This window comes from Suricata suricatta, chromosome 9, assembly GCF_006229205.1.
Source record: "Suricata suricatta isolate VVHF042 chromosome 9, meerkat_22Aug2017_6uvM2_HiC, whole genome shotgun sequence".
Lineage (NCBI taxonomy): Eukaryota > Metazoa > Chordata > Mammalia > Carnivora > Herpestidae > Suricata > Suricata suricatta.
The window spans coordinates 59759390-59776787 of NC_043708.1; the positions used below are offsets into that span (position 1 = coordinate 59759390).

Consider the following 17398-nt stretch of genomic DNA (forward strand, 5'->3'; position numbering starts at 1 on the left):
TTTTTGGTCAAAGTGAGAAGTGGTACCCCAAGGACAGAAATCACAAAACTGTTTGCCCAGAAAAGGTGGTATGCATCAGTTTAATTAGAAACTAATTTGGAAAACAGTATTCTCTCACTGTCAAATTTCTACAGCTGGACTTTACAACATTTTTGCAGAGTACAAGATACATCATTTATATAGGGTATACAGTGTCATAGGGGTATGCTAATTTTTTCTGGTAAAAATAATTTAATGGTATATAAAAATCTGTGCCCAAGTAAACAAGAAAATCTGTTGTATTCTTTATGTAATTATATTTTAAAGATACTTTGGCTTATAAGATCTTTATGAAGCACTTGAGTCATAAAAAATTAATACTATAAAAATACTCTCTCTTACTACTACAGATCAATCCTATGCTGAAGATCAATTCATTATAGCTCAAAATACACAACTACACCATCTCTAGTCTTCATGATCAACAATGAATAAGTAGAATAATTATTCTAGTGTTTTTAATTAATTTCATAACTTATTTAAATGCCACTTTTCTAAATGAATTGTGCAGCAATCCAAAGTAACCAACAACCAGATCAACCTTGTCATGGTCTCATTATTTTTAATATGTAATGCTGATAGCCTAATATATGCAATTATTTTCCCATTAGGAGGGCTATATGTTAACTATTATCAAAGTACATTGGTTTCATCAAACAGATTTTTTGGTGTGAAAGAAACAACAAAACTGGATTTTCAAAAAAAAACCACACAAATATTGCCTCTAGTCTTCAAAAATATGAGATAAAATAAAATGGAAGCATATACCAAACATTATATTGTAAACTAACCGAATTCATTATTTCAGTTTAAATGGCAAGCCTAAGTTACCGTAGTTATTCTAAGTTAAACAAAAATCCCTAATACTAATGGTTAAGCTATTCTACCATATTTCCAATTAAAGGTATATGTGTAGGACTAGTTTTAAGTGACATAGCAATTGGTTTTTCTGTCTGCCTTTTAATGTGATACACTGATCAATTTAAATCATAAGAAAGTTAACAACCCCTTAATTTATAACGAGTTTGAAGTTTATTTTACAGCACTTTTATTGAGAGACATCATGTAACTAATGACCAGGACTGTTTACAAATGTAATGCTTGGCCTTTGAGACAATTAAAAACTTTTAAGTACTAAATTTTACATCATGATTTGTTTAACTTAAGAAGTATTATGGTGGTGAAAACTAACAGAAGAAAATCTAAAGCAAAAATAGAATGATTTCCACAAAAACTATATATTCCTCCTTTGTATCAAAGGGAGGGAGGAAAGAAGGAAGGACAAAGAAAAGGAGGCGGGGAAAAGATGAGAAGAAGAAGAAAAAGAGCAAGACAGGCAAGAAAAATACTTTTTTTTTCCTGTTTGCAAAAAGGAGGGAAACTTTGAGGGCTCAGCAAATAATGTAATCAACTGAGTCAGTTTATATTAAGGCATCTTCTTTACATATTATTGAATCCCATCATGCCTTTCATATTGCCAGCAGCACCCTGTTGAAACTGCCTCATCATTGACTGAAGTCCTGCCATACCACCTAGAGTGAAAGTAAAGTAAATTCAGATAATTATTATGTAGAACTTGAAACATGTATTACTTTTGCCTAAGAAGTACTTTAACTTCTAAAAAATTTACTGGGATCTGACTGCAATTTGGTCATCAGCCTTAAAGAACAAACCAATTAAAATTTTGTATTATTACCAATATCCTTATCTATAAAACAGAATGAATAACATATCTCATCAAGCTATAAGGAATAAATGAGGTAACATACGAAAGGATCTTAGAACAATATCTGTTACACAATAGGAAGTCAATAAATCTAAACAAAAACATTTTTTCTGGGAAGTCCAAACGAGTCTTGTTGTAAATCATGACCATTTTGGGGGAGCAGAGCAGTTGTTTCATAGGACTTACAGGAAGAAAAGAATTTACCATTTATTGAACATCTGTATGCCCAGAACTGTACTAAATGCTCTCTTATATATTAGCTCACAATTTCCTGATGAGATATTATCTGTGATTTTACAAAAGAGGAAAGTGAGTTTCAGAAAGTTTAAGGAACTTTTCATAGGTCACATGGCAAAAGTATATCTGGGTTTCAGAATCCTTATATAATTTCAAAGTTTCATCATTGAAAATACCTAGATTCCAAACTAAGCCAAAAGGTCACTGGTACAAACATTAACAGAAGATGATTAAGTATCGTGCTCAAAAATCACACAGGTGGCAACAGAAGAGTAACCTCAGTCATGCGGCACTATTACAACCATTCAACTGAGAATTCAGACGGCCATTTCCCTCAGATCACACACCTCTGAACAGACTTTCATAGTATCACAACAGAAGGCTTATAAAAACTCAATCTTTATAAAATACTGTATATTATAAACTGGCCACAACTTTATATTTACCCATGTGATGAAGAACTCTTGGATCCATCATTTTGGCCATTTGTTGATTCAATTTTGCCATCTGCGACTGGCTCACATTCTTAGACATGTCACCACCTGAAAAAAAAAAAGGTTTTGAGTTAATGTAGAATGTAAGAATGTAATATAATCAAAGTATCAAAGAAAATTTAATGAATTCACTGAAATTTTTAAAACAATCACCCATAATCATAGGTATTGGGTTATTACCCTAACACATTATTTCTATTTATACATATTCCCTTCTAATCTTTATCTCAATAACATACATATTTTTGAGAAAGAACAAATTTCTATATTAAAATGCTACATTAAGGGGCACTCAAGGAACTTTTTAAGGGCTATGATTTTTGTTAAAATTGTATCCAGTGGTTATTAATAGTAAGCTATAACAACAATTGTTTAATAGTCATATGGAAGAATGCTAAACAAAAAACTAACTTTATAGATAAGAGTTAATCAGGAATGAGCCTGGAGCGCTGGTAAATGAATACGAAAAAATGACTCTGAGAAAGCATGAAGATTTGCATAAAACTAAGAAGTTATTAAAAATAATGAAAATCTTCAGATAAGAGAAAGATAAATAATGCAACTCCATTTACCAGTGATTTCCACACAACTGGTTGAAACTCCCCAGGAAAAAAGGAAGCCAATAAAAGAGATGCACTCTTGAGGCAGAAAAGATAAGAGCATCCTCTAAGAGAATAGGTGCTGTGGTCTTAGGAGACAGGAAGCAAAAGAGATCATCGATGCAACAATAATGAGTAAGTAAAGCTGCTTCAAGCAAAACTATTATTTAAAAAATTTTTTTCTAATGTTTTATTTATTTTTGAGAGAGAGAGAGATAATGTGAGCAGGGGAGGGTCAGAGAGAGGGAGACACAGAATCCAAAGCAGGCTCCAGGCTCTGAGCTAGCTGCCAGCACAGAGCCCAACGCGGAGCTCGAACCCATGAACTGCGAGATCCTGACCTGAGTTAAAGCCAGACACTCAACCAACTGAGCCACTTAGGTGCCCCCAAGCAAAATTATTTTCAAAGAAATATAACTCTGGTACTTCTCAAAAGCATTTATGAAAATGAGCATCAAACCTGGATAATCTGAGTAAGTTATATGAATTAAGATATATGAATGAAAGATATGTTTTTATAAAACATGAAAAATCTGTGAACTTTTCTTCATGATTAATGAATCTGTGTAAAACATGGTGGGGTGCCTGGGTGGCTGAGTCAGTTAAGCATCCGACTTAGGTTGACTTAGTTGAGCATTCGGCTCAGGTCATGATCTCACGGTTCTGAGTTTGATCTGCTGTCAAGCTCTATGCTGACAGCTTAGAGCCTGGAGCCTGCTTCAGATTCTGTGTCTCCCTCTTTCTCTGCCCCTCACCTCCTCATGCTCTGCCTCACTCTCTCTAAAATAAATAAACATTAAAAAAAATTTTTTAAACATGACATATTAAGAGCTTGGTGTGACAAGAATGTGTGCCACATCCACTGCTCATTTCATCCTGATTGTGCCTTTCATGAGTAATCAATGCTTCGATCTGCAGTTCTATCAAGAATAATCAGAATTATTTGGGAAAGATGTTAAACTGACACAATGTGTTTAATAATCATTATCTGAAACAGCATGTGATGTGAGGAATACAACCAATTTTAAACATGTTAGACTAACTTTTCTCCTTGCCACAAAAAAGAAAACAGAATATAACAAGCATAGAAAAGAAGTGTCAAAAAAAAAAAAAGAAACGTCAAAAACAAAAGGTGATAAAAACTTCTATGAACATTCATCCTTTTTAGAAATAACAAGCATAGGGATGCCTCGGTGGTTCAGTTGGTTAAGTGTCCAACTTCAGCTCAGATCATGATCTCACATCCCATGAGTTCGAGCCCCACATCGGGCTCTGTGCTGACAACTCAGAGCCTGGAGCCTGCTTCAGATTCTGTGTCTCCCTCTATCTCTGCCCTTCCCCCACTCATGCTCTATTTCTCTCTGCCTCAATAATAAATAAACATAAACAAACTTAAAAAATATATTAGTGTTTAGTACTTTGAATCTGTAACAGATAAATCACAGATCACATTCAAGTACTTGACTATAACTTGAAATTCAGCAATATGTTTGCCAATCCTGGTAGCACTTCCTGGCTTTAATTTTAGTTTCTCAACTTCTTGCTTTACTTCCAGTACATTAGCAAATGATGAGTTTGTTACTTTTCTTACCTTTGAAAAGTCCTTTGATACCTCCCATCTTTTTTACCATCTGTGCAAACTTGGTATATTGCGTCAAAAGTTCTTGAACATCTCTTGTTGACACACCTGATCCTCTTGCTACTCTTTGGATTCTTCCTGGCTGTTTACTAAAAACCTTGGCACCATCAGTACTGTCAAGTTCTGTAGACAAGGATTCATTATTTTCACTTATGTACAATTAACATTCATTATCCAAACAGTTATATACAAATACCCCCCACATAAAAACAAATAAAATGGTGAAACCACCACCGGAGTTAACAAATGTTATTATCATTTGCCATGTTTGCATGTGATTTTTAAAAATTAAAAATGGAATATATCCAAAAGGGCACTTTATAATATTCATAAGATATAAGAACAATAAAACAGGGGCTTCTGGCTTAGTCGATTGTTTGACTCTTGATTTCGGCTCAGGTCATGATCTCACGGTTTGTGGGATCCAGCCCCACATCAGGCCCTATGCTGACAGCAGGGTGCCTGCTTGGGATTTTCTCTCCTCTCTCTTTGCACCTCCCCTTGCTCACAGGTGCTCTCTCCAAAAATAAACTTTAAAACAAATACACATGTACTCACCCCAATTTAAGTAAAATAGAACACTCCGAAAACCTTTGAAACCCACTTTTTCCATATCTCATATCCAACTGCTCATCAGACCATATATTAGAAGCATGAGGTGTATTTCAAAAAAGAATATTGCTCATTTCTAAATAACTAGTAACATTTAAATCATAATTTTGGCATTTAAGCAAGTGGAAGTAGGCAGGTTCTGTCTAGCATCAACAGAATAATGGTTATATTTTCTATTATCACATAATTATTAGTAGTGTTTTAATCCTTTCTGTAACATAAAGAATTATATAGTTTCCTCCAGCATTTTTACTTTTTAATTTGTTTTTTAAAGAAAAATATTTTTTAATTAAAAATTTTTTGATGTTTATTTTTTTATTTTTTAAGTATTTATTTCTGAGAGACAGAAAGAGATGGAGCACAAGCAGGAGAGGAGAGGAAAGAGAGGGAGACACAGAATCTGAAGCAGGCTCCACGCTCTGAGCTGTCAGCGCAGAGCCCAATGTGGGGCTTGAACCCACCAGCGGTGAGATCATGACCTGAGAGGAAATTAGACACTAGGTACCCCTTGATGTTTATTTTTGAGAGAGAGGAAACATAGAATGCAATGTGGCGGAGGGCAGAGAGAGAGGGAGACACAGAATCTGAAGCGGGCTCCAGGCTCTAAGCTTTCAGCACGGGGCTCGAACTCACAGACCATGAGATCACTACCTAAGCCAAAGCCAGTCGCTTAGCCAACTGAGCACCCAGGAGCCCCATTTTTTTTAATTTTTAATTTTATTTATTTGAGAGAGAGAGAAAGCATGAGTGGGAGAGGGGCAGAAAGAGGGAGAGAGAGAGACTCCCAAGCAAGCTCTGCACTGTCAGTGGAGAGGCTGATGCCAGGCTCAAACTCACAGACTGCTGAGATCTTGACCTGAGCCGAAGTCAGACACTTAACTGACTGAGCCACCCAGGCACCCTATCCTTCCAGCATTTTTATACCTTTTAGAGTATGATGTGCATTTCTTCTGGCTTTAGCTGTATACAAGCTCAGAACACGATGGACTTTGGTCAAAATTTCTATTATGTCTGCATTCTCTCTACAACATTCCCCAGTAAACTGTCATCTAGCCTCCATCTTAATATCCCCACAGGAGAGGAGACCCACTATCTGAAATACAGTAATCTGTCATCCTAATGTACCTATAATTATGGAAAATATTTCTGGGGCACCTGGGTGGCTCAGTTGGTTAAGCATCTGACTCTTGATTTTGGCTCAAGTCACAATCTCATGGTTTGTGAGATCAAACCCTGTATCAGTGCAGACCTGCTTGGATTCTCTCTCTCCCTCTCTTCTCTGCCCCTCCCCACTAGCGTGCACATGCGCACGCGCACACACGCACACACACACACACACACACACACACTGTCTCTCTCAAATAAATAAACTTTAAAAACAACTAATAAAATAGAATAATCTATCCGATCCTATTATACCTATAATTATGGAAAATCTTTTCACATATTAAAATGAAATATGTTTGTTTGGTATTTTTCCTATTTGCATACATGTCTTCTTGCCAGGCACAAAGAATAAGGCTTTCAAATGTTCTCAAATATTTGAGAATTTAAGAGAATATTTCAAATCCTTGTGAATTTTCTCTAGGTTACAAATAACCAACTCTTTTGACTGTTGCTCTAAACATGATTTAGAACTCCATTTATCATCCTGATCTCCTAAACACATCTTCTGATTTATCTACGCCCTCTAAGTATATAGTCCAGAAGTTAACTGAAATCCAGGTAAGGTTTAATTACCAATGAGATATAAATAAAGAGCAAATTATCTCATAATAAACTCATAATCATTAAAACCTAAATCCATTTCATAAATGCAGCTTTTAAGCCACATCTTCACTATAAAATATTTAGGAAATATGTATTCTAAGACGCAAATGGAATGAAGAAAAAGACAGGCTAATAACAGCACATCATGTAAGCAATATAATAGAATTAAGCAAATGGCAAAAGGGGGCATAATTTAAAGAAGGAAGTCAGGAACGGCTCCATGCTGATGGTTTCTCTTTAACTGAGTAATCGTGAAGGACAAGTCTGAGTTAAGTAAAGAAGAGAAAGGAGCAAGGGACATTCCAGGAAGCAGAACAAGGATTTCTAGAATAAAAATAGTTTTGTGCAGAAGAGGCCAAGCTTGAATAAGAGCTGAGATTTAAGAAGTTGCAAAAGTAGATAAGGACAAGATTATAAAGAACTTGCATGCCAGGCTTGAGAGTTTCAAAGTCATTATGACAGCATTAAAGAGCAATTTTGAAGGAGTTAGACCCCCAGAATTTTTTATGTTTAGAAAGACCATTCTTGTGGCAATGAAGACGACAACTGAAAAGAGAGATGCAAAAAGAGAAAGGGAAATGTTAGGAACCTATGATAGCAATCTAGGTAAGAAATGATGGGTGTAAAAAAAAAGGGAAATGATGAGTGTATGAACTATTATAGGAGATTCAGAGACAAAGAGAAGATGGAAGATAGAAATATTTAGGAAATGGAACTCACTAAATCTAAGATAATGTTAAGGTTCCTGTACTTCCCTAAAAGTGATAAAATACTGATAGACGTATACTGTTTTAAGTTAAATATATATATTAACTTATATATATATAGATATATATATCTATAACACTAACACAACCTTATTTTATTTTATTTTTTTAATGTTTATTTACTTTTGAGAGACAGACATTCAGATCATGAGCAGGGGAAAGGCAGAGAGAGAAAGAGACTCAGAATCTTGAAGCAGGCTCCAGGCTCTGAGCTGTCAGCACAGAGCCGGACGCGGGGCTCAAACTCATGAACTGTAAGATTATGACATGAGCCAAAGCTGGCTGCTTAACTAACTGAACCACCCAGGCGCCACCTAAGGCAACCATTAAGAAAACTATTTAGGGGCATCTGGGTGGCTCAGTCAGTTAAGCATCTAACTGTTGATTTCAGCTCAGGTCATGATCTCGTGGTTCCTAAGATTGGGCCCCTCACTGGGCTCTGTGCTGACAGCACAGAACCTGCTTGGTATCCTCTCTCTCCTTCCCCATCCCCTCTCTCTGCCTCTCCCCTGCTATGCTCTGTCTTCCTCTCTCAAAATAAATAAATAAACATGAAAAAAAAATTTAAATCAGACAACATAGACAAGGGGAGGACATTATAGACATTATGATAAAAAAGGTCAATTGACCAAGAAGACCTAAGAATCCTAAATATATATTGTATCCAACAAAAGAGCTTACCTGACAGAAAACTGACATAACTAAGAGGAGAAAAGTTAGCCACTTCAATACCTTTACCATCATAATCAATTGAACCACTAGATAGAAAATCAGCAAGGGTATAAATCTAGTTTGACCCCAGTCTATAGCTTAGGTGACTGAGTAGAAAGATATCTATCAGATAGATGGAAGTGTCACTCACCAAGGGAGAAAAACTACATTTTTGATCTCTTCCTCAGAAAACTTTCAAATATATATATATAAAGATGTCTGTCCACTATTTAGTAAGCTTCTAGAGAGAAGCTGATCCAGAGTGTAGACTTTTGAGCCAAAATGCCTGAGTTTGAAGACCAGTCTTTCCACTCTGTAGCTAGCATCCTTGGACAAATTACTTAAATTTCCTAAATCTCAGTTTCCTAATCTACAAAAGCTACATAATAATGGATTTTAACCCCAGAGCTGTCCCTTGAGAGTGCCTGTGATGATTAGATGGGTTAATCCATATATAAAGTGCTTAGGACATGTAAATACTCTAGATATGGCTGCAATGATTAATTCTACATACAGAACTTTTTGCGATGTTACAGAGATGAGAAAGACACAATCTTATCTGGGTTACTATGAAAGCCTAGAGTTCAGGAAAGAGGTAGAGAATACAAAAAATAATGGGTGAAGCAGTAGAGGAAGCACAGATGTGGATGAATTATTCAAAGAAAATGAGCAGAATGAGAAGAGACATTGGCTGAGGACAAAACTTGTAATATATATTTATTTAAGGGGCAGGATGGGAAAGTGACTGAGTTAACAAGAAAGTTAAGGGTAAAAGTGAAGTGATGATATAATAGAAACCAAGAAAAAGAAGGTGATTAACAACAGCCAGTGTTGTAAAGGTCAAGAAAAAGACTGAAAACCCACTGGAGCAGCCCAGTGGGTTACTGGAAATCTTAGTAGGATCTATTTCCAAGCAATGGTGGGGACAGACGTCAGATTTCACTAGTTTGAGAAAAATACAAACTGTTCTTTAAAGAAGGTTGACTGAAAAGAGAAAAAGAGTAAAAAAGCATGAGGAAGAAGTACAGCTCAGAAAATGTGAGCTTAAGAATGTTTATATGCTGATAGGGAAGAAAAGTCAGAAAATGAGAAGAGAGAGGAAATCCAGGAAAGGATTTTACTGAGGCAGACCTAAGGTCTTTGAAAAAGCTTGAAGAGTGGTTTGTGGCTTCACAATCTTATTGGTAGTTTAGCCAAAGGTCGAGGGTCAAAGGTCAATGCCAAAGCCTGTGTTTCTTTGTAAATGAAGTCAGAGGTCAAGTGGTAGAGTTAGACCTAAAACATGTTTGGCTTATCTGCTGGGTTGCATCAGAAAGGGTGCTAAAAAACTGGAAAAAAAGATAAAGGGGTCATAGTACTAGAAATGTTAATGGACTGAGGATCAGATAAAAGACCTGGAAGTATAAGAGGTAGTGATAATACAGGATTACAGAGAACAATGTATGTCTCTTTTCTCTCTCTTTCTTTCCTTTCTTTCTCTTTCTCTTTTCCTCTTTCTCTTTCTTTATTTTAGAGAATGAGAGCGCACACGTGCATGGTAGAGAGAGAGAGAATCCCAAGCACGCTCCATGCTGAGCACAGAGTCCAATGTGGGGCTTCATCTGTGACCCTGGGATCATGACCTGAGCCAAAATGAAGAGTCAGATGCTCAACCGATTGAGCTACCCAGGCACCCTGAGAGCAGTGTGCTCCTAATAAGACTGAAACTTTGAGAGTTTCAGCACAAAATAAGTTCGTAAACATTGCTTAAGCTATGTCTCTTTCTTACGGATTTCCAATTCATGTTAGCATATGAGAGCTATGAGGAGACTTATAATAAATAAGCTTAATAGTTTTTTTAACCCAGAATTCCCCCAAATTTATTTGACACAGAATTCTTTCAAGCTATTTCTATCATCATCATGAAGAATTAGTGTTCTTTTCATGAAACTCATTTGGAGAACTGTACTAGACATTTCTCTCTCTGATGAAATCAATAGATAATTACAACCCTTCAAGTAAGAGCTTTCAAAGGGCTACAAATCTACCTAACAATAATCTTTCAATCTAAATTTCCCCCCATTTTGTCCACAAGAGCACAGTGAAACTATCCACTTCCAAATATTCAGAACATTGCCCTCTAAATCAAGTAATCTGCTATCTTACCTTGATCATTCATACTATCCATTATTGTCATTAATTTCTTTAGCCTTGCCATTGACTCCTGTTCATTTCCTTTGCTCATAAAATCTGTTCCAAAACCAGGGATCATCCCCTAAAACAGACATATTTAAACATAAAATCAACAACAGCTTGAAATGAAATTGTTCAGAATGTTCACGTTTAATTTTGCTCAGCTTTAATTTTGAAACTAAAATTTTAAAGCATTTTTACCCAAATAGCAAAAATAATGAAAGAAAATGCATCTATGCTTTAAAATTTTAATGAAAAACAAAAGAAGATGAAAAAATCTTTTTAGGATAACTAACCAAGATCTGACTGAAGGGGCCCATTTTCATGATATTTTGAAATTGTTCATACATGTCTCGCAACGTAAATTGACCTGAAATATAATATAAATGATTCAGATATATTAGAAAGTATACATTCCATTCAATAAAATTAATCTTTTCCTTAGTCATGGGTTCATTCTGAAACACATTTACAAAACATCTAATCAATAAATATTCCTGAGCAGTTACTGTGGGCAAGATCACACAATGAATGCAGTAGAGGAAACACAGATAGACAGATCCTATCCTAGAGAAGTTTACATTCTATCAGAGAAAATGGAAAACAACAAATACACAAAAAATGTGAAAACAAGGCAGGTAAACTCTACTCACTAGGATGACTAAAATTAAGAAGCCTGACAACACCAAAAGTTAAAGAAAAGGAGGGGTAAGACATAGAGCAAGCAGAATTCTCATATACTGCTGGTGGGAATGTAAAGTGGTAAAAACAGTTTAGAAGATCATTTGGCATTTTATTTTATTTTTATTTATTTATTTTCATTTGGCATTTTATAAACAACTTAGCTGTCCGTGAACAAGAAAATGGATAGACTGTGGATGAAATACTACTTAGCAGTTAAAGAACAAGCTACCGGTACAAGCAACTACATGGATGAATGTCAAAAATTTGATGTTGAGTCAAAGGAGCCAGGTGGGGGCAAGAGGGGAAGGACACTCTCTAGGATTCCTATACTATGAAGTATTTACTGGCAAGGAGAATAAACAAACTTTCTAGATAATGGAAATGTTGTTTCCTGACAGATATGGGTTATTAGCATTTGTCAAAATTGATGGAATGATACCCTTAGGGTCCAAGCATTTCATTACATGTGAATTAATTTCAATTAACAACAAAAACAAAATCCATAGTATTTTCTATTTATGTCCTAAAGATATAAATGGAAAAAGTATTTGGTTTTAGCCATTCTGAATGTAAGTGGCAGTACAATATTTTAAAAGAAATGTTATAGCAAGCTGCTAGAAATGCAGAATTAAACAGTGGTAGAAAAAGTTAAGGCTGAAATACTATTTGGCCATTATACATAACTGATAATTGAAGCCATGATAATAAAGGAAATCCACTGTCATGGAACCCAAGTGAAGAGTTTGAAAACAAAAGAAAGATAACACTTAAATAGCAGGAACTAAGGGAAAAAAAGAAAGGTTACTAGTTTTGCCCTTGTTGACCACAGAAATAAGTAGAATGCTAAGAGCAGAAGCAAAATGCAGACATAAGGAGAGTTCTAAGAGTCAAAAAGTAGACTGACCAGGGATATTTTACCCAGTTTAGTGTGATAGTGGGAGAGGTGATAGGGCTGTTCAAGATAGAGGAATGCCAAGATAGAGGAATGTAGACGAAAAGAGCCAGGCCATGAGGGATTGATTCATTTATTCATTAAATATTTATTAGAGATCTACTAAGTGCCAGAAACTGGGCTAGATATTGTAAACATAAAAGGTAAGGAACACAGCTATGGAATTCACCCTCACCTTTAAGCAGGGAAGACAGATATCTAATACGTGTGATGAGTAATAAAAAAATTACAAGATGTGGTGGAAACATAAAGCAGGAAGTTCTAACTCAGTCCAGGGATCAGGTAAAATGTGCCTTTTAAAGAAGGAGAGACTTAAGTATGAGCAGGAGCTAGCCAGTATGGCTGGGAAGACGAGGGTGGAGGCAGGAAGAAGAGAAGATACCTGTCTAATAGGCAAAGGCACAGAGGTAACAGAGAGCAATGTACATTTAAAAGCTGAGAGAAATTCAGCATGACTGGCACATGGAATGCTATGAAGAACAGCATCAAAAATGATGTGGAAGATGTGGGCTGGATGATAGTCATTTTTTTTAAAGAATTTTATTTTTAAGTAATCTCTATACCCAATGTGGGGCTCAAACTCACAAACCCGAGATCAAGTTGAATGGTCTTCTGACTTAAGCCAGCCAGATGCCTGATGGTAGAGTCATGTAAAAACATTCTAAGAGCAAGGGGAAGCCACTGAAGCCACTGAAAGACAGTGATAGCATCAGACTTGCATTTTTTAAAGATCATTTTGGCTGCAGCATAAAAAATAGATCCATGGGGAAGAATCTAAGAAACAGGAAGATCTGGTAAAAGACTTAGAATACTAACAATTTAGGCAAGAGACAAACTTGCATAATTACTGGAGCCGGAGAAGGGAATGGAATGATGAAGATAGGAGGTAGAATCACTAGGACAACTGACTAATGGGAAAAGGAATGCGCAGGGTGAAGAAGAAATGAGAGAGGCTATGACAATACCCAAGTTCCTAACTCTGGCAATAAGACAAATGATGTTAACATTCATTGATGGTAACAATGAGGTGGGAGGTTAGGATGGGAAGATGCAGACATGCTGAATTTGAAGTGTTTACAGAACATCCAAGAATGGTCTAGTAAACATACAGATATGAATCTGAAGCTCCAGAGAAAGAAGATAACCTAATATGATCCCGGAAAAACACCAATGTTTAAGAGAGAGATAAAGGCACAGGTAAATGACAAGATGAGTGGGAAAGAAAAATGAGGCAGCATAGTATGTGACCACCGAAACTAAAAGTAAGGTCATTGAGAAAAACAGAATGGTCAATAATATTATATGTTGAATGCTTCCGATGTGTTGGACATTTTATATATATCAGCTGATTTAATCCTCACAACTCCATGAGGAAGATACTTAGTATTACCCACTTTTTTACAGATAAGGAAATTAAGGTTAAATAATATGAAAAAATTATACAGCTGAAAATAGATTATATATAAATTCAGGTATGACAGATTTAAGAACTTGAGCTCTTAATCACAATGTATATTCTCTATAGGAATAGTCTTCAATGTGGAGTCAAAAATACGTGTGCTTATTAATCTTTCTTTTAAATTTCTTTATATTTTATTATGTAAATAATATATACACACATATATACATACACATAATTTATAAGTAGACAGATTAGAAAGAGTGTTCTAACCTACATTTAACCTGTTTTACTTCAAGAAACTCCATTTCAATTTTAATTTCAGGCAATTTGATTATAAGAAAATAAAAATACTCAATTCTACAATTACATATTTGAGATTTACAAATCATGTAGAAAATAAACATCTGAAGAACTATTTAATAAGAGATTTGTCATTTCAAACAAATGAACAGTAGCTTTATCAAAAAGAAATCATGGGAAGACATTTGAGAGGAAATGCTTTTTGCTACTCATATACCGTGTTTCAACTTCTCTATAAGTGCTTCATTGTCATCCAACTTCAACTCATTGACTTTATCTATCAGTCCTTCAATGTCACCCATACCTACGAGACCCAAGAAAAGAAAAGTTAACAATAGCATACGCTGCTTTACATTATACAAAATACATGCACACTGATAATAACCCTGTGAGATAGCAGGTCAGATATTCCTAGTATACTTTATAGGTAAGAAAACTGAACCTAGAGAGGTTAAGTGACAAAGCAGGACGGACTCCAGCCCAGGGTTCCAAATTCCATGGTCTCTAACTCTATTACCTAGTACAAAACTTTTACGGCCATTAAACCTGCTATTACCACAACTACATATTTTTGTATTGTGCTCTAAAACTTTTCCTAAGACTTTCCCATTGAGTTGTTCATTCTACCACTCTAACATAAGAAGAAGAAGACCATCACCCTTACTTTTTACAGGTGAGGAAGATACATTACTAAAGGTAATGGTTTCCCTGAACTAGTCAATGAGAGGGCAGAATTAAAATCCTAATCCAACCCAAAGCTCTATGCTATTTTCTGGAGATTTGTCTATATCCCCCACCACTGTACATACCAAGAAGCTTGCTGATGAAAGGCTGTGTTTTGAAAGGTTCAAAGTCATCTATGTGTTCCCCTGTACCAATGAAAATAATTGGACTTTTTGTGGCAGCAACTCTGCAAAAAAAAAGAAAGTATAAAATAATCTCAAAAAGGCCAAAAAATTTCTAGCAGATTTCAGAGTAATTAGACAAAGGTACACAGTTCAAGTTTCTTTTCACCTATTAAAATGGAATTATATCAGAAAGACTCCAAAATTTTGTTTCAATTTTAAGCTTCTTGTATAGACTGTATTAAAGTCACTATTGGAATATATTTTTATTTTTAATTATTTAAATTTGAGTATATATTGGAATATATTTTATTTTCTTAAATGTTTGTTTATTTACTCTGGTGGGGGAGGGGTAGAGAGGAGAGAAAAAATCCTATGTAGGCCCTGCACTGCCAGCACAGAGCCTGACAACGGAGCTCAATCTCATGAACTGCAAGATCATGTCCTGAGCCAAAATCGAGAGTCAGGTACTTAATTTACTGAGCCACCCAGGTGCCCCTTGAATATATTTTAAATGATCAAAAAAAGCCATAAATACACACAACCAAGACTTAGGACAATAGCATCCATGATACTTACGCACTGAGAGCACCACCTCCTTTTGCGTGGCCATCAAGTTTTGTCACTATTACCGAGGCTACATCTACTTTATCTTTAAAAGCCTTTGCCTGGGCTTCACAAGCCTGCCCAATGGAGGCATCCATCACATAAACAATGTTATCAGGTTGCTAGAAAATGTAAATGAAAACAATATATATTTTTAATGCTGTTAAGCAAATTTTATCATTAGAAGCCTTATAGAAAAATGTTTATTATAAATAATTATTCATTCAATCAATAAATATTTATTGAGGAAATAATATGTATTAGGGAGCATTTAGGTCCTGAGACAAAGATGAGTAAATCCTAGTTCTTGTAAGATTTGCATTCTAGTCAGGAGAGACAGGTAATAAATGGGCAAGTAAACTTTCAGAGCTATGATAATTAAAATGGGACAGAGAATATTAGTTTTGAAATGCAGGAGGCTTCTTTAGGCACCCAGGGGAGGTCTCTCTGGAAGTAGTAAAATTTTAGTTAAGGCGTGTCCTGAATAAAGAGGAAAAAAGTTATACAAAGGTCCAGAGGAATCACATTCTAAAGCAAAGTGAAGAGCAAAAGCAAATCAGAGGAAAAAACATGTAATAGTGTGTACTAAAATGAAAATTAATAAAACAGATATGAGGCTCTTTGCCTTAGCTCTACTCAACTACATCAAAATAATGACATGGCTAAAAAAAAACCTCACTAGTAGTAACCATTAACTAAAGAATTACTGCCAACTCCTCAATGGCAAAACAGGGGTTCCCAGGCAAAACATGTGCTACAGATTATTTACAAACTGCTTTTTCTCCCCAGATAATTTCCATTACAATTTTAAAGAGACACTAAATGATGATTAACATTTTTAAATGCTTCATTTTGAAAATCTTTCAAAATCCATCTCAAGTAAATATTCCGATTTAATTTAAATAATTTACAGAAAGGAAATACAAGATATTAAAAGTTAATTCCAAATATTTGGGTTTTTTTTTTTACATATATTAAGAAGATGATTAAGAAAGGAAATATTTTTTGATACTTATTTGTGAAAATTTCGTACCTAGTATAGAGAAAATTAAGTCCTTGCCATACAGATATATGTACCCAAAATAGAAATAAATTACTTGGAATCTATCATACAGGCAAAAAATAACTTATAAATTTACATGGATCATAAATTCAATCAAGCTTTGTAATTAAATTAACCAAAGTCCTTCCAATGTTATTAAATTGAAAGCTACTTACTATAGCATTAGCAACCTGAAGCATTTCTTCAAACAAAGAGTCTTCCTGTTTATGGCGTCCACTTGTATCAACGATAATAATTTCAAAATTTTCATTTTTGAATTTCTCCACTCCTTCAGAGGCAATGATAACAGGATCCATTTCTGTATAGCTATTTAACGAGGACAAATGATTTAACAACAACCGTAAGAGCAAAACTTAAGAATACTACTAATTTGGAAATTGTTAGTATACCTTTATTCTGAAAAAGTCATAATGATCACAATTTCAATTTAGAATATATAATAAATATTTGAATAAAAATAAAAGGCAAACAAAAAAAATAAAAACAGCAAACCACCTCTAGAGCAGCAGAAAGCAATACCCAGTTTTTCAATTACAAAATTCTATGTGATTCTGCTGCACATCTTATCTGAATGTTTCCTCAAATACCTTTAATATTTTCTTATATAACTGATTGAGTTAGTGTTTCACACATGCTTTCCCATTTAACACCCTTTCATAAGCATTTTATAAAACTACTAAAGGGGGCGGGGCGTCTGGGTGGCTCAGTTGGTTAAGTGGCTGACTTCAGCTCACATCGTGATCTCATGGTCCATGAGTTCAAGCCTGCTTCAGATTCTGT

General features: G+C 35.1%; 1 protein-coding gene across 4 annotated transcripts in view; it reads right to left on the reverse strand.

Annotated features, from left to right (window-relative positions):
- Positions 1-64: 64 nt before the first annotated feature.
- The window catches only part of SRP54 (signal recognition particle 54), a 42702-nt gene continuing 25368 nt past the window's right edge, over positions 65-17398 (reverse strand). For all 4 annotated transcript variants that reach the window (XM_029951646.1, XM_029951647.1, XM_029951649.1 and 1 more), the window contains 9 exons: positions 16774-16924; positions 15529-15677; positions 14914-15014; positions 14322-14408; positions 11063-11136; positions 10740-10848; positions 4687-4857; positions 2449-2544; positions 65-1571 (listed from right to left, as the gene is read on the reverse strand). In XM_029951646.1, the coding sequence (XP_029807506.1) occupies positions 1480-1571; positions 2449-2544; positions 4687-4857; positions 10740-10848; positions 11063-11136; positions 14322-14408; positions 14914-15014; positions 15529-15677; positions 16774-16924 (1030 nt within the window). In that variant the 3' untranslated portion in view covers positions 65-1479. The remainder of the gene's footprint in view (positions 1572-2448; positions 2545-4686; positions 4858-10739; positions 10849-11062; positions 11137-14321; positions 14409-14913; positions 15015-15528; positions 15678-16773; positions 16925-17398) is intronic.